This window comes from Sinohyriopsis cumingii, chromosome 2 (assembly GCF_028554795.1).
Source record: "Sinohyriopsis cumingii isolate HCF-2022 chromosome 2, ASM2855479v2, whole genome shotgun sequence".
Lineage (NCBI taxonomy): Eukaryota > Metazoa > Mollusca > Bivalvia > Unionida > Unionidae > Sinohyriopsis > Sinohyriopsis cumingii.
In genome coordinates this window covers 165,888,120-165,911,651 of record NC_142962.1, presented here as the reverse complement: position 1 = coordinate 165,911,651, position 23,532 = coordinate 165,888,120, and the positions used below count along the sequence as shown (strand labels likewise).

Sequence of the window (23,532 nt, the reverse complement as noted above, 5' to 3'; positions counted from 1 at the left end):
TATATATATATATATATATATATATATATATATGCATGCTACTCGGTACGGGTACTAATGATTTTTGTTTACATACTAATAAAAGAAAACAATATACTTACCCTAACTTGATTAATACTAGTGTGTAAACCTGTAGACTGTTTTTAAAACAAAGTACGGTAGATAATCTGACAATAAAATTTATTCACATTGACAACCACTTAAAAAATCCTGGAATTAAAAGTTCTTTTTATTGTAAAATAAAAAATTATGGTAAATAATTTGACAATAAAATTTATCCACATTGACAACCTCTTCAAAAATCCTGGAATTAAAGTTCTTTTCACCTTAAAATTAAACTAACAATACCTGCATTGTGTCTCCTTGCTTCAGTGTGAAGTTATGTTTTTGTATCTCAACAGTTACTTCCCCCTGTAGTAAGGTGATGCTAGTGTTCTTCAGGTCACTATGTACAAAGTTCTCCAGGAAAAGACCTGTAACAGACGGTACATATTAAACACTATCCCTGTGGATTTTGAAAACATAGTGTGGATTTTTTGTCATCATTTTCAACCATTTTCTTGGATCTTTCAATTTTACTAATTCACATATATAAAATGTTCATAAAGTATCAGTGAGAGAGCTTCCACTCATGAATGTAAATTACTCAAACTGTCCTCATTTGTCATTCACAAACACATTGTTCTCATTTATCATTCACAACACACTGTCCACATTTGTCCTTAACAGTGTCCTCATTTATCATTCACAAACAGAATGTCCTCATTTATCATTCACAAACACACTGTCCTCATTTGTCATTCACAAACAGAATGTCCTCATTTGTCATTCACAAACAGAATGTCCTCATTTGTCATTCACAAACACACTGTCCTCATCTGTCATTCACAAACAGAATGTCCTCATTTGTCATTCACAGACACATTGTCCTCATTATTTGTCATTCACAAGCACAATTTCCTCATTTATCATTCACAAACACAGTCCTCATTTGTCATTCACAAACAGAATATCCTCATTTGTCATTCACAAACACATTGTCCTCATTTGTCATTCACAGACACATTGTCCTCATTATTTATCATTCACAAACACACTGTCCTCATTTGTCATTCACAAACAGAATGTCTTCATTTGTCATTCACAAACACTGTCCTCATTTATCATTCACAAACACAATGTCCTCATTTGTCACTCAAACACAATGTCCTCATTATTTGTCATTCACAAACACATTGTTCTCATTTATCATTCACAACACTGTCCTCATTTGTCATTCACAAACACACTGTCCTCATTTGTCATTCACAAACACACTGTCCTCATTTGTCATTCACAAACAGAATGTCCTCATTTGTCATTCACAAACACACTGTCCTCATTTATCATTCACAAACACAATGTCCTCATTTGTCATACTCAAACACAATGTCCTCATTATTTGTCATTCACAAACACACTGTCCTCATTTGTCATTCACAGACACATTGTCCTTATTATTTGTCATTCACAAACACACTGTCCTCATTTGTCATTCACAAACACAATGTCCTCATTTGTCATTCACAAACAGAACGTCCTCATTTGTCATTCACAAACAGAATGTCATCATTTGTCATACTCAAACACAATGTCCTCATTATTTGTAATTCACAAATACATTGTTCTCATTTATCATTCACAACACTGTCCACATTTGTCCTTAACAGTGTCCTCATTTGTCATTCACAAAACAGAATGTCCTCATTAGTTATTCACCAAGACTTGACCACATAATTACATCAGAGCAAACCTGCATCATATTTTACCTGCTTATAAACATTGAAAATAGCATAAACCTAAGACTGAATCTATGTATAGCAAAGCATTATCCATAATGGTGCCAATAAATAAAAAAGCATTATCTATGATTGTGCCAATAAAAAAATCATTATCTATGATGGTGCCAATAAATAAAAAATCATTATCTATGATGGTGCCAATAAATAAAAAATCATTACCTATGATGGTACCAATAAATATAAAATCATTATCTATGATGGTGCCAATAAAAAAAGCATTATCTATGATGGTGCCAATAAAAAAAGCATTATTTAAGATGGTGCCAATAAATAAAAATCATTATCTATGATGGTGCCAATAAATAAAAAATCATTATCTATGACGGTGCCAATAAATAAAAAAATCATTATCTATGATGGTGCCAATAAATATAAAAGCATTATCTATGATGGTGCCAATAAATAAAAAAGTATTATCTATGATGGTGCCAATAAATAAAAAGCATTATCTATGATGGTGCCAATAAAAAAAAAAGCATTATCTATGATGGTGCCAATAAATAAAAAATCATTATCTATGATCGTGCCAATAAGTAAAAATCATTATCTATGATGGTGCCAATAAATATAAAAGCATTATCTATGATGGTGCCAATAAATAGAAAGCATTATCTATGATGGTGCCAATAAATAAAAAGCATTATCTATGATGGTGCCAATAAATATAAAAAGCATTATCTATGATGGTGTTAATAAATATAAAATCATTATCTATGATGGTGCCAATAAATAAAAAGCATTATCTATGATGGTGCTAATAAATATAAAATCATTATCTATGATGGTGCCAATAAATATAAAATCATTATCTTTTATGGTGCCAATAAATATAAAATCATTATCTATGAAGATGCCAATAAATATAAAATAATTATCTATGAAGGTGCCAATAAATAAAAAATCATTATCTATGATGGTGCCAATAAATAAAAAAATCATTATCTATGATGGTGCCAATAAATAAAAAAGCATTATCTATGATGGTGCCAATAAATAAAAATCATTATCTATGATGGTGCCAATAAATAAAAAATCATTATCTATGAAGGTGCCAATAAATAAAAAAGCATTATCTATGATGGTGCCAATAAATAAAAATCATTATCTATGATGGTGCCAATAAATAAAAAATCATTATCTATGAAGGTGCCAATAAATAAAAATCATTATCTATGATGGTGCCAATAAATAAAAAATCATTATCTATGATGGTGCCAATAAATATAAAATCATTATCTATGATGGTGCCAATAAATAAAAAGCATTATCTATGATGGTGTTAATAAATATAAAATCATTATCTATGGTGGTGCCAATAAATATAAAATCATTATCTATGATGGTGCCAACAAACAAAAAGCATTATCTATGATGGTGCTAATAAATATAAAATCATTATCTTTGAAGGTGCCATTATAAAATCATTATCTATGATGGTGCCAATAAGTAAAAAATCATTATCTATGAAGGTGCCAATAAATAAAAAAGCATTATCTATGATGGTGCCAATAAATAAAAATCATTATCTATGATGGTGCCAATAAATATAAAATCATTATCTATGATGGTGCCAATAAATAAAAAGCATTATCTATGATGGTACTAATAAATATAAAATCATTATCTTTGATGGTGCCAATATAAAATCATTATCTATGATGGTGCCAAGAAATAAAAAATCATTATCTATGAAGGTGCCAATAAATAAAAAAGCATTATCTATGATGGTGCCAATAAATAAAAAATCATTATCTATGACGGTGCCAATAAATAAAAAAATCATTATCTATGATGGTGCCAATAAATATAAAAGCATTATCTATGATGGTGCCAATAAATAAAAAAGTATTATCTATGATGGTGCCAATAAATAAAAAGCATTATCTATGATGGTGCCAATAAAAAAAAAAGCATTATCTATGATCGTGCCAATAAATAAAAAATCATTATCTATGATCGTGCCAATAAGTAAAAATCATTATCTATGATGGTGCCAATAAATATAAAAGCATTATCTATGATGGTGCCAATAAATAGAAAGCATTATCTATGATGGTGCCAATAAATAAAAAGCATTATCTATGATGGTGCCAATAAATATAAAAAGCATTATCTATGATGGTGTTAATAAATATAAAAAGCATTATCTATGATGGTGTTAATAAATATAAAATCATTATCTATGATGGTGCCAATAAATAAAAAGCATTATCTATGATGGTGCTAATAAATATAAAAGCATTATCTATGATGGTGCCAATAAATATAAAATCATTATCTATGATGGTGCCAATAAATAAAAAGCATTATCTATGATGGTGCTAATAAATATAAAATCATTATCTATGATGGTGCCAATAAATATAAAATCATTATCTTTTATGGTGCCAATAAATATAAAATCATTATCTATGAAGATGCCAATAAATATAAAATAATTATCTATGAAGGTGCCAATAAATAAAAAATCATTATCTATGATGGTGCCAATAAATAAAAAAATCATTATCTATGATGGTGCCAATAAATAAAAAAGCATTATCTATGAAGGTGCCAATAAATAAAAATCATTATCTATGATGGTGCCAATAAATAAAAAATCATTATCTATGATGGTGCCAATAAATAAAAAAGCATTATCTATGATGGTGCCAATAAATAAAAATCATTATCTATGATGGTGCCAATAAATAAAAAATCATTATCTATGAAGGTGCCAATAAATAAAAATCATTATCTATGATGGTGCCAATAAATAAAAAATCATTATCTATGATGGTGCCAATAAATATAAAATCATTATCTATGATGGTGCCAATAAATAAAAAGCATTATCTATGATGGTGTTAATAAATATAAAATCATTATCTATGGTGGTGCCAATAAATATAAAATCATTATCTATGATGGTGCCAAGAAATAAAAAGCATTATCTATGATGGTGCTAATAAATATAAAATCATTATCTTTGATGGTGCCAATATAAAATCATTATCTATGATGGTGCCAATAAGTAAAAAATCATTATCTATGAAGGTGCCAATAAATAAAAAAGCATTATCTATGATGGTGCCAATAAATAAAAATCATTATCTATGATGGTGCCAATAAATATAAAATCATTATCTATGATGGTGCCAATAAATAAAAAGCATTATCTATGATGGTACTAATAAATATAAAATCATTATCTTTGATGGTGCCAATATAAAATCATTATCTATGATGGTGCCAATAAATAAAAAATCATTATCTATGAAGGTGCCAATAAATAAAAAAGCATTATCTATGATGGTGCCAATAAATAAAAAATCATTATCTATGATGGTGCCAATAAATAAAAAATCATTATCTATGATGGTGCCAATAAATAAAAAGCATTATCTATGATGGTGCCAATATATATAAAATCATTATCTATGATGGTGCCAATATATATAAAAGAAGAAAACAAATGCTAGTAAGTGGAAATATAGCATGGGTTGGAGACTAACCAAGAGAAATTGGATTTAAAATGTACAGGTTGGGAGAAAATCAAAGTGAATGATAAGAGAACCAGATTTTTTGTTTTCTTTGTTAGAATGGTGATCAAGAGAGGTTTAATCAGGGTACAAGTATAGCTGTGTGGTGATGGAGACAGCATGTCTCACATCAATAATCACTGAAATTTTGTCACTACAGTTGAAATCTCTGTCTCTGTCTGTCTGTCTCTCTCTATATATATATATGCATGCAAGAGGCACCATTTAATTGAGGACCAACTAAACAAGGAGATTGGTGTAGATTGGTTGTAATTCAAACCCCTTGTCCCTGTTAGTGTACATTCCTTGTATTACACGACCATTATAGGTCACATGATCAACATTAGTCGCTGATGAAGGCAGTGTGATATTGCCAAAAATTTCAAACTCTAAAGACATTTATGCTCTGAATAAGTAAAATGACTAATACTCATAAATTATCCAGAGCAGGGAAGCAACTATTTCAGTTGTATCCTAAGTCAACTTGGACATGAATTCCCACTAGACGTACAATGGGGAGAGAGGTTAGCGTTGAAATTGGCCCACTGGAAAAATCATCTTCATTTTAGTCTTCAGAGCCACTGCATAAACATCATACCTAAAAGCATTTGATTGAAAACATCTGTCCATGGGTGGAAGGCACAATGAATTATACACCATGCTGAAAAAAAATTGTTACAAGAATGCATCAAACAAGCCATCTTCACTTACAATAACATCCAACATGAAGTAAGTCAAGTAAGATTACTACATATTGTGATGGTATCTCACATTTGTACTGATTGTGTGAAGTTGGTAAAGGGATAAAGTCTTAGCCTCCATTAGGACAACAGAATCATTTGTAATGGATGCTTAAAAGAGTGACCTAGGACTAGGAGATCCTCTGTCACATCAAGCAAACCCAGCAGGTGAAGGAATTCTTGGGCAAGGAGATTGTCCCACTTAAACATGGAAGCCAACATTGTACTTATTTTCAGTGTTCATTCTCGAGAGAGACAGAGTCTGATTACTGAGTGTTGCAATCCATATCTAGATAAACAAATGTTGAGATGGTACAGGGTTGGTCTTATCAATGTTGACAAGGAAACCAAGGCTGAGAAGAAAGGTTACCATGGATATCAAGTCCTGCTCCAAGACATAACTCACCTGACATTTTTTAGAATGTATTCCAGGTATCTGAGTTGCCACCATGGAGGTGGTCCAGATATGAGCCATCGCCAGGTTCATTAATTAAATGAAACCCCAAGATCCGATGCCTGAACTGGTAAACAATGTCTTTGTAGGTGAACTGCAGGAACGTCTTGGAAGTCACATGAATGGGAATGTGAAGACACGTATCTTCCAGGTCCACACTATGTAGTCTCCTTCCTGGTAGGCATTCACAACCCATCATGGTGTTTCCATAATGAAAAATGGGGTGTGAAGGAATTGATTAAGTGCCCTTAGATCAATGACAGGGCAAAAAGTGCAGCATTTGTAACTGAGGGAACCCTTGACATAGTGGAGGTATGCTGAAAATGACAGTCTTCCCCCTAGTGAGATCTGTTATAAGGACAGCGTGAAGATGATGTCATTTTGTTTGAAAGGAAGGCTCTCATGGAGAGAAATGTTGACAAAACAATCACCCTCTCTTTGCCTCTTGTCCACTTTTGTTTGGGAGAACTGTGGTTTTCGACGGTTGTAGATTCAGTCTGAGTGGCTTGTGTCCGAAGGGGATCTCTGCAATCTTCATCTTGATTGCCTTAAAAATCTTTTCACTGGGACTGTGTGGGAGTGTAAGAAGGTATCCTTGTGGCTTATTTGCAGATTTTTGTCAACCAGATCATTATAGAGGAGATCAGATGATAAAGGTGTACCTTGGCCTTATTATGGTCTTAAGAAAGGTGGAGGTAGAGAGTACTGCATCTCATTCCACCAGTCAGAAGTTCATAGCTGCTGCTGTTAACAGCATTGGCCAGAGTATGTTGGGTAGCTCTGTTTAAGATGTGGGCCATTTTGGAAACAGACTCCAATGCATGTCCTGTGGGATTCAGTGTGGAAAATATACAATGTGTTCTGCCTGTTGAAGGGTTGCCATAGATACTAATTCCAACATAAAGCCCATGGTCACAACATTGCACATCAACTGCTGTGCATCATTAATGTGTACAGAGGATGGCATTGTCATTAATGTGTACAGAGGATGGCATTGTCATTCCAAAGCTGCAATATCACGACTGACTGCTGTGCATCATTAATGTGTACAGAGGATGGCATTGTCATTAATGTGTACAGAGGATGGCATTGTCATTAATGTGTACAGAGGATGGCATTGTCATTCCAAAGCTGCAATATCACGACTGACTGCTGTGCACCATTAATGTGTACAGAGGATGGCATTGTCATTAATGTGTACAGAGGATGGCATTGTCATTAATGTGTACAGAGGATGGCATTGTCATTCCAAAGCTGCAATATCATGACTGACTGCTGTGCATCATTAATGTGTACAGAGGATGGCATTGTCATTAATGTGTACAGAGGATGGCATTGCCATTAATGTGTACAGAGGATGGCATTGTCATTAATGTGTACAGAGGATGGCATTGTCATCCCAAAGCTGCAATATCATGACTGACTGCTGTGCATCATTAATGCGTACAGAGGATGGCATTGTCATCCCAAAGCTGCAATATCATGACTGACTGCTGTGCATCATTAATGCGTACAGAGGATGGCATTGTCATCCCAAAGCTGCAATATCACGACTGACTGCTGTGCAGTATTAATGCATACAGAGGATGGCATTGTCATCCCAAAGCTGCAATATCATGACTGACTGCTGTGCATCATTAATGCGTACAGAGGATGGCATTGTCATTAATGTGTACAGAGGATGGCATTGTCATTAATGTGTACAGAGGATGGCATTGTCATTAATGTGTACAGAGGATGGCATTGTCATCCTAAATCTGCAATATCGTGACTGACTGCTGAGGTATCTAAATGGGAAACTGGTGTCAGATTTAGAGAACAGTGGACTAAAGTTCATGGGAAGACATCTTTATTATAAAAAGAGTCTGTTGATGCTTGGATTTTGTAATTGATGATACATGCAGCCCAGAATGTCAGAATGTATTTTAAAGTAGATTCTTCCTTTTTAGTCAATAATAAACTGATGCTAAAACTTGAGACCTCACAGTTGTTGTGGAAGGAGGAGGAGGAAGACAAAACTCCAGTGGCAGTAGGTGGAAAACTTCTTCAGTCAAAGCCCATAGGGCTCAGTCATTGCACATCAGATATCTAATAACAATGAGGGGACTTTAAAGCAAGTTGCAGGGTCTTTGGTTAAAGGGGTTCAAGCCAACATCTCTTGTGCTACCTGTAAAGCAACCAGAGAAGAATGTCGAGGATGGTGACTCATTATCTGAGGTAGATATGGTGACTTCCAAGCAGTCACTAAGTATAGGTTCCCTTCTGGGTGGCAAAAGGCTTGAGAACAAAGTGAGGTGAAATATTGTTCTTGGATATTGCTGCACTATGCTGGGCATCATAAGCAGGGAGTGTCTAGTGCAACCATGTGGGTTAGACTGATCATATTTCTGTAGTTTGTGCTTTTATTCTGTAAGTCAAACTTAAGGCGAAATCATAAAGGTTGTCAGGTTGTCAGGTCTGCTGTAACTATGAAGTGGACACATGGATAAACTATGCATAGAAAACTTACTTGTATGTATGCAAGCATGGCAGGAAGTATACAGTAATATAAATGAGTTTTCTGAAGTACACAAAATAAGTGTCATTATTGATACATATGAAGGGAATGCTATAATATCAATTGTAAGACAATGTTACCAACAGGAAAGGCCAAATGACAGCATGCCTATACAGGTAAAATCAGAAGAGCAAGATGTATATAACTACGAAGTGGATGCTAAAACTAGACTGATGGAGAAAACCTACCCACATGTATTTGATTAGTAGAAATTATACAGCAACATGAATTTTCTACATAACACACCACACCTGCACCTATTTAAAGACAGCTATGGCAATGTGAGGGGACTTAATTGTGACCCATGCTGGTATGAATCAAGGGGCTTAAGTGTGTGAGAACAGCAAAGTGATGACACTTAAAAGCCAGAAACTTTGTTGTCAAAGAAATAAACAACAGAAAAGTTGGAAATGTATACATGTAGATGGAACATACTTCCCTTCGAAGAGAACACTCCTTCAAGTTGATTTTAGGTAGACAACTTCCAAAATGCTTGTACGGATTGCAAGGTCTTTCTGTCTGTAAAGAGGATGCTACTTGGTGTAAGCAGAAGTAGTAACTGCAGTATTCCTGGGATTTGGAGCTAATCCCTTATCAATGGGAGATCACTCTATCTAACTGCCACCTAGATGGGCAGATAACTTTTATCTTTTAGGCTTAAAAGTTTTAGTCTGCAAGGGTTGGATTTGTTAGGTAGAATTGTTCTCCTAAGGTATTATACTTGGGTAACGCATTAAATGATGAAATCTTTTTAAGTGGCTTCAATGCAAAGGTAGAGTACATTGCTTGTCTTTGGAGTTAATCTGTAATGCTGGGGTAAATTAGGTCTTTGAGTTAATCTGTAATGCTGGAGTAAATTAGGTCTTTGGAGTTAATCTGTAATGCTGGGGTAAATTAGGTCTTTGGAGTTAATCTGTAATGCTGGGGTCTTTGTCCTCGGCCAGTTACACCTTTGTTTAATCCATTTATGTCATTGGTGAATAAGACCTTTGGCTGTTATCTCGAGATAAATTACTTCATTTAATTATGCAGTTTGATTTCATTCATTGTTACATATATATTCCACGTTTACCTAAAGTCTGATATTACAATTATTACAACTGATCACTAATAACATTAATACCTTGATAACAACAACATAACCGTAAATGAAAAAAGGAAAAAAAATCTAACACTTGAGGAAAGAATGAAGTATTGTATTGAAATAAGTGAAGTTAATTTACAAAGAGGATAAATAAATATTACCTTTGTTTATTTTCCAATTCATATGCTACGAAATATTCCTGTGATCTTCAAATATCAAAGTTAATACTTTATTATAGACATATATCTATATTTCTGTCTACAAATATAAAGGTGACTGTTTATGATGGACGTATATCTATACAGCTATATAAAAATATTTTCTGTTGAAAAAAGAATACATATACAGTGATCATGAGTACTTTGCCTTCTTAAACAGAGTTGAATTCTGACCTTGAAAACTGTTCCTTTGCACAAACCTGTTAAGAGAAACCACCTGTCTTGAGAGACTGCTTTTTGTTGGCAGAAGGGGTGGAGTCTCATGATAGGTTTATTGTACAATGGGAGATAATCTGTGCAGTCAGTATAGATTCCTGGGCCTCTCCTTACTCTCACAAAACCCTCCCACCCTGGAAACCTGCTATCAAAAACACAGCTTAGCAACCACCGAGTTCCACATGCTTTGGTGACACAGTGGTTAAGCTACTGTCTAAATAGCAAGCAAATTGCAGGTTTGAGTCTCACCATCTGATCGGTCTGTATTGCTGCCCTATTACTCATGACCTTTTTTAAGGTCATTCATTTTTGTTTGCTCATAACAATTAAATTTAAAAGTAATTTCTCTCCATTTGTTGACAATATATATATATATATATATATATATATATATATATAGTTATGTGTTTAGGCTCTCATAAACAGTAAAAAGAAGAAAGTGAAGACAACAAACTTTGTAAAATTTAACAAATAATTTATTTCCCTAGAAAAACAAGTTGAAAATGAGGAAAAAGAACTTACAGTTTTAAGAATCAAATCCTAAAATAATCCAAGAATAATCCAAGAATTAAAAATTATAAGTCCTAGTAATAAAATGTTCTAATGAATTTGAGTTCGAGTCCCAATGAACATCCAAAATGGAAGGTGATGACATATACTGTAGTCAGTACAGTACTGAAGTGTCAACAGTTCTTTGTTGAACCACAGAAAATGATATTCCAGTTTTGAATTCTGAATAAAATTTCAGTAAATGTCTTTGTCCAAGAATTCTGTATGAGCACTTAAGTATTCCAAAGGAAAAGAATTAATAATTCCATAAAATAGAATTTCAACTCAAACTGGTCACAACAAAACAAGACCTTAATGTCTATGTGTTTAAAAGCCCAACTAAAATTATTTCTTAAAAAATCACTATTAAATCTGGCTACTGCACAAAACAGGTGCCCGGATAAGGGTCAACCCTCTGGTGAAACCAGAATTTCAAGATAATTGCTACATGTTTAAAGTCACGTACTTCCAGTACAGCCTCGATTTCACTCTATAAATCCCACAATAAGAATTAATTTTTAAAAATAGTTGTTAAAAAGTTGTTTACTTCCAATCATGAAATAAGGACAGGAACAAGGTCAGCTTTTAGATACAAAGTTTGAATATTAGGTTTTCGAAAAACTGAACTGAATTTCTGGAAAATATCAAATCTAGTAAATAAATATTTTTTACAATAGCATGTAATGAAATAAACAAAATTTAAAACCAACAAACAAACAATTAAATGAAATCAAATATAAATAACAACATATATATATATATATATATATATATATATATATATATATATATATATATATATATATATATATATATATATATATGAGGAAAGCATATTGGGTTATTATATTTGTTTTTATTAAAAGCTAAAATACAAAATATGCATTTAAAATAATTTCTGAGTAATAGCACAATATAAGCAATGCCATAAAATAATGAACAATACATGTGATCACAAATAAGCAAAGGTATTTTAACATAGCCTCATTACAATTCTAAAATTCTATTCAGACCTATCTAACTTGAATCACAAATGCAGTCAAGTTTTTAGCAGTGATTCCTTGTAAATATATTTATAAATCTGGATAGGGTCTTTCACAGCAGTGATTCCTTGTAAATATATTTATAAATATGGATAGGGTCTTCCACAACGGTGATAGGGTCTTCCACAACAGTGATTCCTTGTAAATATATTTATAAATCTGGATAGGGTCTAACACAGCAGTGATTCCTTGTAAATATATTTATAAATATGGATAGGGTCTTTCACAGCAGTGATTCCTTGCAAATATATTTATAAATCTGGATAGGGTCTAACACAGCAGAGATTCCTTGTAAATATATTTATAAATCTGGATAGGGTCTAACACAGCAGGATCTTTTTCTTGAACATAATTATACATGTACAGAAATTGTGATACTTGTATAGTGATACCTGTATGCATTAGAGATTCTGTTACTTATCCTAACAGCAAAACTCAATTATTGGTAAATTACCCCACAGATTTCATCCTTGGTAATAACATCTAATTAATAAGACTGTAATAATTCACAGGTGTTTTGGCAGACATATTTGATTTTGGCTTGGCATCATTTTTATCATTTATAGCACTTTATGCCAGGATGCCATCAAATTTGGTAAAATTCTGTAGTGATGTTTGGTAAAATTCTGTTGAGTGGTGTTTGGTAAAATTCTGCTGAGTTGTGTTTGGTAAAATTCTGTTGAGTGGTGTTTGGTCAATATCTATTGAGTGGTGTTCGGTCAATATCTATTGAGTGGTGTGTGGTCAATATTTATTGAGTGGTGTGTGGTCAATATCTATTGAGTGGTGTTTGGTCAATATTTATTGAGTGGTGTGTGGTCAATATCTATTGAGTGGTGTGTGGTCAATATCTATTAAGTGGTGTTTGGTCAATATCTATTGAGTGGTGTGTGGTCAATATCTATTGAGTGGTGTTTGGTCAATATCTATTGAGTGGTGTTCGGTCAATATCTACTGAGTGGTGTTTGGTCAATATCTATTGAGTGGTGTTTGGTCAATATCTATTGAGTGGTGTGTGGTCAATATCTATTGAGTGGTGTTTGGTCAATATCTATTGAGTGGTGTTCAGTCAATATCTATTGAGTGGTGTTTGGTCAATATCTATTGAGTAGTGTTTGGTCAATATTTATTGAGTGGTGTTTGGTCAATATTTATTGAGTGGTGTTTGGTGTTTGGTCAATATTTATTGAGTGGTGTGTGGTCAATATTTATTGAGTGGTGTTTGGTGTTTGGTCAATATCTATTGAGTGGTGTTTGGTCAATATCTATTGAGTAGTGTTTGGTCAATATTTATTGAGTGGTGTTTGGTGTTTGGTCAATATCTATTGAGTGGTGTTTGGTCAATATCTATTGAGTGGTGTTTGGTCAATATCTATTGAGTAGTGTTTGGTCAATATTTATTGAGTAGTGTTTGGTCAATATTTATTGAGTGGTGTTTGGTCAATATTTATTGAGTGGTGTTTGGTATTTGGTCAATATCTATTGAGTGGTGTTTGGTCAATATCTATTGAGTGGTGTTTGGTCAATATCTATTGAGTGGTGTTTGGTCAATATCTATTGAGTGGTGTTTGGTCAATATCTATTGAGTAGTGTTTGGTCAATATTTATTGAGTGGTGTTTGGTGTTTGGTCAATATCTATTGAGTGGTGTTTGGTCAATATCTATTGAGTGGTGTTTGGTCAATATCTATTGAGTGGTGTTTGGTCAATATCTATTGAGTGGTGTTTGGTCAATATCTATTGAGTAGTGTTTGGTCAATATTTATTGAGTGGTGTTTGGTGTTTGGTCAATATCTATTGAGTGGTGTTTGGTCAATATCTATTGAGTGGTGTTTGGTCAATATCTATTGAGTAGTGTTTGGTCAATATTTATTGAGTGGTGTTTGGTGTTTGGTCAATATCTATTGAGTAGTGTTTGGTGTTTGGTCAATATCTATTGAGTAGTGTTTGGTCAATATTTATTGAACTGCATCATATGAACAAACTTGAAAGAGCTCATGGCTGAATGTCAAAATATGCTAAGCAGTATTTCAGAAACACCAACTCAATGAAGCATGATGATATGATTGACAACACATGATAAAGGAATATATCATAAGCTTCTTTGGCCTTATGGCATGGTAAGCTTCCTTGGCCTTATGGTATGGTAAGCTTCCTTGGCCTTATGGCATGGTAAGCTTCCTTGGCCTTATGGCATGGTAAGCCCAAAAGGAGCATTTGAAATCTAAAAATGGAGACAATAGTGGTGATCAGTTGGTACTTTTATTATTCCACAAGGTAAATTGTCTTAATTAATTTGTATTGTCATAAAATTATCAAACATACTTACCAGGAAAATCCGCAACAAAGACGACGTCTGCATTGCTTGAGGTTTCCATTAGATTTTCCTCAATTTCTCTCAGTCTGGTGCGCCAGTCAGATAGATCAACTAATAAAGGCATGATCCACTGTGTCTTTCTGAACAAATTCCAATCAGCTGTCAACATGTCAACCCTAGGGTCATATATTCTGGAAAAACAAACAGTCATACAACTATAATACAGGATATACAGACCTGCCAACTCTAGAGAGATATTCTCAGTAAGGCAGTCAAAATATGTCTGCAAGTTATGCCACCTTTTGGTGAAGTGTAATGAAATATCATGTACTGCTCTTGTCACCAAGAAACATGAATTAAAAAGTTCTGAAGTGTGATCCAAGTCTAAGGCAGCAAAGGTAAACATCTTCAACTAAAGGAGATTGTAAGCACACTTAAGCCTTAATTACCTCCAGTCTACAAACTGCAGTCAAAAAACACATGGAGCTCAATTGCTTAATGCTAGATCTCTCAACTTGACATAATCTTTAAGTTTGTTTTGTTTTGTATCTTTTTTAATTTCAAGTGGTGACAGCAATCATCAATCATAAAACATACTCAACTTAACACAAGATGTCCAAAATACATAACTGCTGCCTTTCCAGCTTTTTTTTCCAAGAACTGAATATTCTTTTTCAATTTATGCTTGGACAAAAATTAGTGGATTTTCTGAGGAAACAATATCAATATTTTCTCACTGCCTGTCAAAAGTCTATGATAACATTATAACAAAGAAATCTGAAGTTATTCAATGACACTGTTAACACTCTGAGGTCTTAAAGTTACAGAAGGAGCTAAAACCAAAAAGTTTTTCAAAATTCAAAAAGTGAATTATTTCTCTAAAATACAAAGTGAAACATTAAAAATAAATTATAGAAATGTAAAAAAAAATCCTAAATAGACCTAAAGTTCTATGATAAGTCCAAAAATATATAGTATTCCAAATGAATTCAAGTGAAATTCGAAATAGAGTTCACTCTACTGTGTTGATGTGCAATAGTCTTGATGGAACACAATGATATAATCCAAAATATCCTTAATTGAATTCACAGTAATTACAAAACAGAGCAGCTAAATCCAAATGTCTGATCACTTTGTAATTCCAATGAATAATTGAAATATATAAATAAATCCTCACATATGATCACAAATAAATTACTCCTCTTAAGACTGCTGTTTGTGTTAGGAATATTTCATATTAAGTAAATCATTCATTACATAAGAACACAAAGGTCTTATATAAAAAATGACAAGAGTCAAAATAATCATTCTAGATCATTCCAACTCTGTCAACAAGGTCCTGTACTTCAGCAGCTAGCCAATCAGGAATTAGGTCATCCTTGTACTATAAATATAGATGGTCAGCTAAAACTGTTTCAACTTCTTCTTTGCCAATGGCATTGTTTCATACTCTTCAAAAAAATGGCTTAAGGGTTTTAAAAATTTGAAAATTTGCCGTGAATTAACAAAAAAATTGAAAACTTGCTTTGAATAGACAAGAGTTGATTTGCAGAAACAAAAGACTTGATCACATATGTGATTCTGTGCATAAATGTTTGCTTTAGAAAAGTTAGTAAAAGAGATTCCTACCTGTAAACTAATTTATTACAAATTTCATGATATTTACATATATCAGTGGGAGAAAAATTATATCGCCACACTAGTGATACCACTTTTACTGCAACAGGGGCAATATCACTTTTACTGCCATATTGGCAATACCACTTTTACACCAACAGGGGCAATATCACTTTTACTGCCATATTGGCAATACCACTTTTACTGCCATATTGGCAATACCACTTTTACACCAACAGGGGCAATATCACTTTTACTACCATAGTGGTGATACCACTTCTGCAACAGGGGTGATATCACTTGTACCACCACAGTGGCAATACCACTTTTACAACAACAGGCGAGATACCACTTTTACTGCCACAGTGGCAATACCACTTTTACCACAAAGGGGCAATATCACGTTTACTGCCATATTGGCAATACCACTTTTACCACAACAGGAGTGACACCCCTTTCACTGCCACAGTGGTGATAAAATGTCTACTGCAACATGGGCGATACCACTTTTACTACAACTGGTGTGATACCACTTTTACCACAACAAGGGAGATACCACTTTTACCACCAGTGGCAATGCCACTTTTACCACAAAAGGGGCAATATCACTTTCACTGCCATAGTGGCAATACCAATTTACCACAACAGGGGTGATATCACTTTTACTGCTAAAGTGCCAATACCACTTTTACCACAACAGAGGCAATATCACTTTTACCACCGTAGTGGCAATACCAATTTACCACAACAGGAGCAATATCACTTTTACTGCTAAAGTGGCACCACTTTTACCACAACAGGGAAGATACCACTTTTACTGTCACAGTAGCAATATCACTTTTACCACAGCAGGTGAAATATCACTTTTACTGCCCCAGTGGCAATACTACTTTTACCACAACAGGGGCAATATCACTTTTACTGCCCCAGTGGCAATATCACTTTTCTTGCCATAGTGGCAATATCACTTTTACTGCCACAGTGGCAATACCACTTTTACCACCATAGTGGCAATATCACTTTTATTGCCACAGTGGCAATATCACTTTTACTGCTAAAGTGGCAATATAACTTTTACTGTCATAATGGCAATACTACTTTTACCACAACAGGGGCAATATCACTTTTACTGCCCCAGTGGCAATATCACTTTTACTGCCACAGTGGCAATACCACTTTTACCACCATAGTGGCAATATCACTTTTATTGCCATAGTGGCAATGGCAATATCACTTTTACTGCCACAGTGGCAATACTACTTTTACAACAACAATGGCAATATCACTTTTACTGCCATAGTGGCAATACCACTTTTAAGAAAACAGGGGCAATATCACTTTTACCACCATAGTGGCAATACTACTTTTACCACAACAGAGGTGATATCACTTTTACTGCCACAGTGGCAATATCACTTTTACTGCCACAGTGGCAATATCACTTTTACATACATAGTGGCAATACTACTTTTACTGCCCCAGTGGCAATATCACTTTTACCGCCATAGTGGCAATACCACTTTTACCACCACAGTGGCAATACCACTTTTATCACTATAGTGACTGAAGTTACTTGACCTATTGCTATTTAATATTATGCTTCACCTATACAATATTGTATAACTGTTAGCATGCACTTAACAACAAATGGTACACATCTTTAAGAAAAAATGTTGATAGCATGTAGTAATACAATTGTTTAGGCAGTGATTTTAACTACTGTCACAAGCATAATCATGTCTGAAAACAGTGGAGAAATCAGGCATTGGTTAGTGTTGATTGCAAACTGAAATTAAGTAACAATGAAAATGCTGTGACTCTCATTGAAATAGTCTGAAGCCTGCCAAAACACATACCATGTCTCAATCTACCTGGCTCATGGCAATATCGTATCAGGTGCAAGATGTATACAGCTCTTCTCTACCCTGCTCATGTCACATGAAGAAGGAGTATCTATACGACTTTTATCTACCTGGCTCATGGCCATGTCACATGAGGAAGGAGTATCTATACGACTTTTACCTACCTGGCTCATGGCCATGTCACATGAGGAAGGAGTATCTATACCACTTTTATCTACCTGGCTCATGGCCATGTTACATGAGGAAGGAGTATCTATATGATGTTTACCTACCTGCTTCATGACCATGTCACATGAGGAAGGAGTATCTATACGACTTTTACCTATCTGGTTCATGACCGTGTCACATGAGGAAGGAGTATCTATATGACTTTTATCGACCTGGCTCATTGCCATGGCACATGAGGAAGGAGTATCTATACGACTTTTACCTACTTGCTCCATGACCATGTCACATGAGGAAGGAGCATCTATACGACTTTTATCTACCTGGCTCATGGCCATATCACATGAGGAAAGAGTATCTGACTTTTACCTACCTGCTTCATGACCATGTCACATAAGGAAGGAGTATCTATACGACTTTTACCTACCTGGCTCATGGCCATGTCACATGAGGAAGGAGTATCTATGACTTTTACCTACCTGCTTCATGACCATGTCACATGAGGAAGGAGTATCTATATGACTTTTACCTACCTGGCTCATGGCCATGTCACATGAGGAAGGAGTATCTATATGACTTTTACCTACCTGGCTCATGGCCATGTCACATGAGGAAGAGTATCTTCATGACTTTTATCTACCTGGCTCATAGCCATGGCACATGAGGAAGGAATATCTATATGAATTTTACCAACCTGGCTCATGGGCATGTCACATGAGGAAGAAGTATCTATACGACTTTTATCTACCTGGTTTATGACCATGTCACATGAGGAAGGAGTATCTATATGACTTTTACCTACCTGGTTTATGGCCATGTCACATGAGGAAGGAGTATCTATATGACTTTTACCTACCTGGCTCATGGCCATGTCACATGAGGAAGAGTATCTTCATGACTTTTATCTACCTGGCTCATAGCCATGGCACATGAGGAAGGAATATCTATATGAATTTTACCAACCTGGCTCATGGCCATGTCACATGAGGAAGAAGTATCTATACGACTTTTATCTACCTGGTTTATGACCATGTCACATGAGGAAGGAGTATCTATATGACTTTTACCTACCTGGTTTATGGCCATGTCACATGAGGAAGGAGTATCTATATGACTTTTACCTACCTGGTTCATGGCCATGTCACATGCGGAAGGAGTATCTATACCACTTTTATCTACCTGGTTCATAGCCATGTCACGTGAGGAAGGAGTATCTATATGGCATATATCTACCTGGCTCATGGCCATGTCACATCATTATGTAGCAAGGATTTCCATAGCTTATGGCCATGTCACATTTGGAGAAAGTAACCAGAGCCTACTGCCTAATTTGTTTTGAAAATAAACATAAACAGAAAATTGTAAAAGATGCATTTCATTTTCATGCTAATGTAATATCATGGTATGAACCTTTGTTGAAAGCGTTTGTTGAGTGATCTCCAGACATCAAAGTTCAATTTGACTGATTTCAGGTTGTACTTTTGTAGATGGTTGGCTATACAGGCAGCATACTGCTTGGCCATGTCTGGCTGGTGGGTCCAACGACTGTCTCTTGACCAGGCCTATAGACAGAGAAACAATTTAAACATCGTGTTCTGCATAAGTTTAACCAAACAGAACAAGATAACATCAAAACTGTAAACAGACACAAAATCATACAGAACAAGATAACCATAAAACTTTCAACAGACAAAATATCACACAGAACAAGATAACATCAAGACTGTCAAGACACAAAATCACACAAAACAAGATAACCTCAAAGCTGTCAACATACACAAAATCAAGCAGAAAAATAACTTAAAACTGTCAACAGATACAAAATTACAAAGGAGGCCCTGAGTGGCCGAGTGGTCTAAGGTGCTCTCCATTATGGATCACTGCCATCTCACCTGTCTGCGTGTGTTCGAGTCTCGGATTCGGCCAATGTGGGTATGTGAGAAAGCTTACCAGTAGCTTCTTGAGGGTTGATGGTTCTTTCCGGGGATTTCCCGGGTTCTTTCTCCACCATTAATACTGGCCGCCATGTATAGCTTATTGTGTGCTGAAAAATGGCGTTAAACACTACAACAACAACAACAAAATTGTACAGAATAAATTAACCTCAAAACTGTCAACAGTGACAAAATCACACAGAATAAGATAACCTCAAAACTGTCAACATACACAGAATCATACAGAACAAGATAACTTCAAAATTGTCAACAGACACAAAATCACACAGAACAAGTTAACTTCACAGCTGTGATCAGCTCTCAACTCTTCAGCAGAGTTCATTCTAGTGCTGTGCCCTTGTACCAGTAACCCTTAGTTATATCTTTGGTGCAAGAATGCCCCATCTATGGCACCCAAATGTGTACATAAAAAAGACCAAAAAAAATAAAGCTACAAAATCATTACAGCTGATTTTAAACTGAACTGATAGCATGCCATGCTTTATGAATATTCTGTGCATATTGCCAGAGAAGTATAAGACGATCAATTTCATTGGCATACAGAATTGTCTTGATGACTTTGATTGGCTTCAACACCAACATAGAACATTATAATCATAATCATGAGAAAATGCATTAATTTCCAAGTAGTGCACATTGAGGTAAAAATGTAGACACAAATGTTCAAAAGAAGTTTATGGGCAGAATGGTTACTTGAGCATGAGAAATTCAAATGCTTGTACAGGTGGTCGTGAATCAAAGATGCTGATAATAATCACTGATACATGGGTCAGTGATTTAATAATTTTCTGCAATAAATATTCACTTTTCCATCACTATGCCTGTAAACTTTGAATCAGTCATTGTTGAGTCAGATGACAGCATGGTTTGCTACAATTTCCTTATCAAGTAAAATACCCATAACTTCAAAGGTGGTCAAAGTTATTTTCAGTAGATAAAGAAAATGAAGAAAATCAGGATGTAATCTGACTTTACAACAAATGATTTAAAGGATACTGGCCTGGTGAGAAAACCTCATATTTACAGCAAAAATTAATAAATCCACAACACAATCATCTGTGATAATGACAAGTTTGAATTTCTTGAACAGTCAACATACAGGTATGGGTACTTGCAACCCATGGTTTTACTCAATGACCCCACTTGTAATCTTATAGAAAACACTGAAAACACAATTTTTACCCTTCTGAATTAACACTACATTAGTACCTTCCATGCCTTAAAGAGCAAGTCCTCCACAAACTATAAAGAAGGTATGTGATCTTGAACTAAAGTTAAAATTGTCTTTAACTTGCAGTGACCTTGACCTTTCACCACAATATCAAAAGGATTTTTCTTACTAAAAATGTAAGCTATCCACAAGCTTTGGTCAAAGTATTAGACCAAGAACTGGAATCTATGTACACAAACTATTTTTCATTTTTAGTCATGGTGACCATGATCTTTCACCCTTTGACCCCAAATCAATAAGTTTTTATCTCTGCTCCAAGCGCAAGCCATCCACAAAGTCTAGTCTAGCATAGTAAAGGAAGAACTAAGGTTTCTCTGCAGAAATCATTTTTCTTCTTTCCATTACTGTAACCCTAATCACTGCTTTTTTTAAACCCCAACTCAACTGTCTTCCTCTTATCCAAAGGGCAAGTCATCAACACAGTCTATTCTGGTCTGTGATGTAGAACAAATGTCACTGTGTGAAACCATTTACTTTTTCAGTCAGTCAAAGTGACTCTGACTTTTAACCTTCTGACCCCAAAATCAACAGATTTCTTCCTTACCTAAAGTGCAAGCTCTTTACAAAGTCAGGAAATGATAGATTACAGAGAAGTCATTTATTTTTAATAAGGAAAATATTTAAATTTTGGAAATAGGTAATAATAGGTTGCAAGGTCCATACAGATTCTTTTGATGCGCATTTCAAATGGTGGGCCAGCATTCATAATAATTTTAATGTCTTTTGATCTTTTAATGTTTCTTTTCATTAAAATGTAGAGATATAGGATGTAACCACTCCCACTTACAATACATTTACATAAATATTGTTATCCTTACACAATATAAACTTTGCTAATAAAACATTCAAAAAATTTCAAAACTTTTTTGCAACATATTTTGTAAAATACTGTGAGACTGAATTCTGTTTATATCAATGATTCACAAAAAGAAAGATTACCATAGGATTGAGGTACCCAGTTTCTCCAGAATTCAAATCATAGTATGTCACACGAACATGCTGGAGTGACCATGAATGAACCATCATATCCCATGAATATCCATATAGTCCTTTAGTCCAGGCATTGTTGCCCTAAAAACAAAATGAATGTAACTGTATGCACTGTCCAGGCATTGTTGCCACAAAATGGATGTAACAGTATGCACTGTCCAGGCATTGTTGCCCTAAAAACAAAATGGATGTAACTGTATGCACTGTCCAGACATTGTTGCCCTAAAAACAAAATGAATGTAACTGTATGCACTGTCCAGGCATTGTTGCCCTAAAAACAAAATGGATGTAACTGTATGCACTGTCCAGGCATTGTTGCCCTAAAAACAAAATGAATGTAACTGTATGCACTGTCCAGGCATTGTTGCCCTAAAAACAAAATGAATGTAACTGTATGCACTGTCCAGGCATTGTTGCCCTAAAAATAAAATGAATGTAACTGTATGCACTGTCCAGGCATTGTTGCCCTAAAAACAAAATGGATGTAACTGTATGCACTGTCCAGGCATTGTTGCCCTAAAAACAAAATGAATGTAACTGTATGCACTGTCCAGGCATTGTTGCCCTAAAAACAAAATGGATGTAACTGTATGCACTGTCCAGGCATTGTTGCCCTAAAAACAAAATGGATGTAACTGTATGCACTGTCCAGGCATTGTTGCCCTAAAAACAAAATGAATGCAACTGTATGCACTGTCCAGGCATTGTTGCCCTAAAAACAAAATGGATGTAACTGTATGCACTGTCCAGGCATTGTTGCCCTAAAAACAAAATGAATGTAACTGTATGCACTGTCCAGGCATTGTTGCCCTAAAAACAAAATGGATGTAACTGTATGCACTGTCCAGGCATTGTTGCCCTAAAAACAAAATGGATGTAACTGTATGCACTGTCCAGGCATTGTTGCCCTAAAAACAAAATGAATGTAACTGTATGCACTGAATAATCTACTGTATAAATTATTTATTTACAGTGCGACCTGTCTTGAGAGAAGCAGCAGGGAGGGCGAATCATACAAGTTTTTTCCGCAAAAAACCCCTTCTATCAATAATTTTTACAAGAATAACCCCTATTTTGGAAAACAAACCCTTATTTTAGCAAACATGACAATAAAGATGTCTATTTACTAAAATAAAAGGTTTAATCGTATAGTCTAATCGTGGAAACGTTATT

General features: G+C 34.6%; 1 protein-coding gene across 1 annotated transcript in view; it reads right to left on the bottom strand.

Moving 5' to 3' along the window:
- The window catches only part of LOC149806251 (vitamin K-dependent gamma-carboxylase-like), a 152,899-nt gene that overhangs the window by 22,024 nt on the left and 107,343 nt on the right, over positions 1 to 23,532 (bottom strand). The window contains exons 9-12 of the mRNA XM_089935497.1: positions 22,309 to 22,440; positions 19,594 to 19,745; positions 14,552 to 14,730; positions 349 to 473 (exon numbers count right to left, since the gene is read on the bottom strand). Of these exons, the coding sequence (XP_089791623.1) occupies positions 349 to 473; positions 14,552 to 14,730; positions 19,594 to 19,745; positions 22,309 to 22,440 (588 nt within the window). The remainder of the gene's footprint in view (positions 1 to 348; positions 474 to 14,551; positions 14,731 to 19,593; positions 19,746 to 22,308; positions 22,441 to 23,532) is intronic.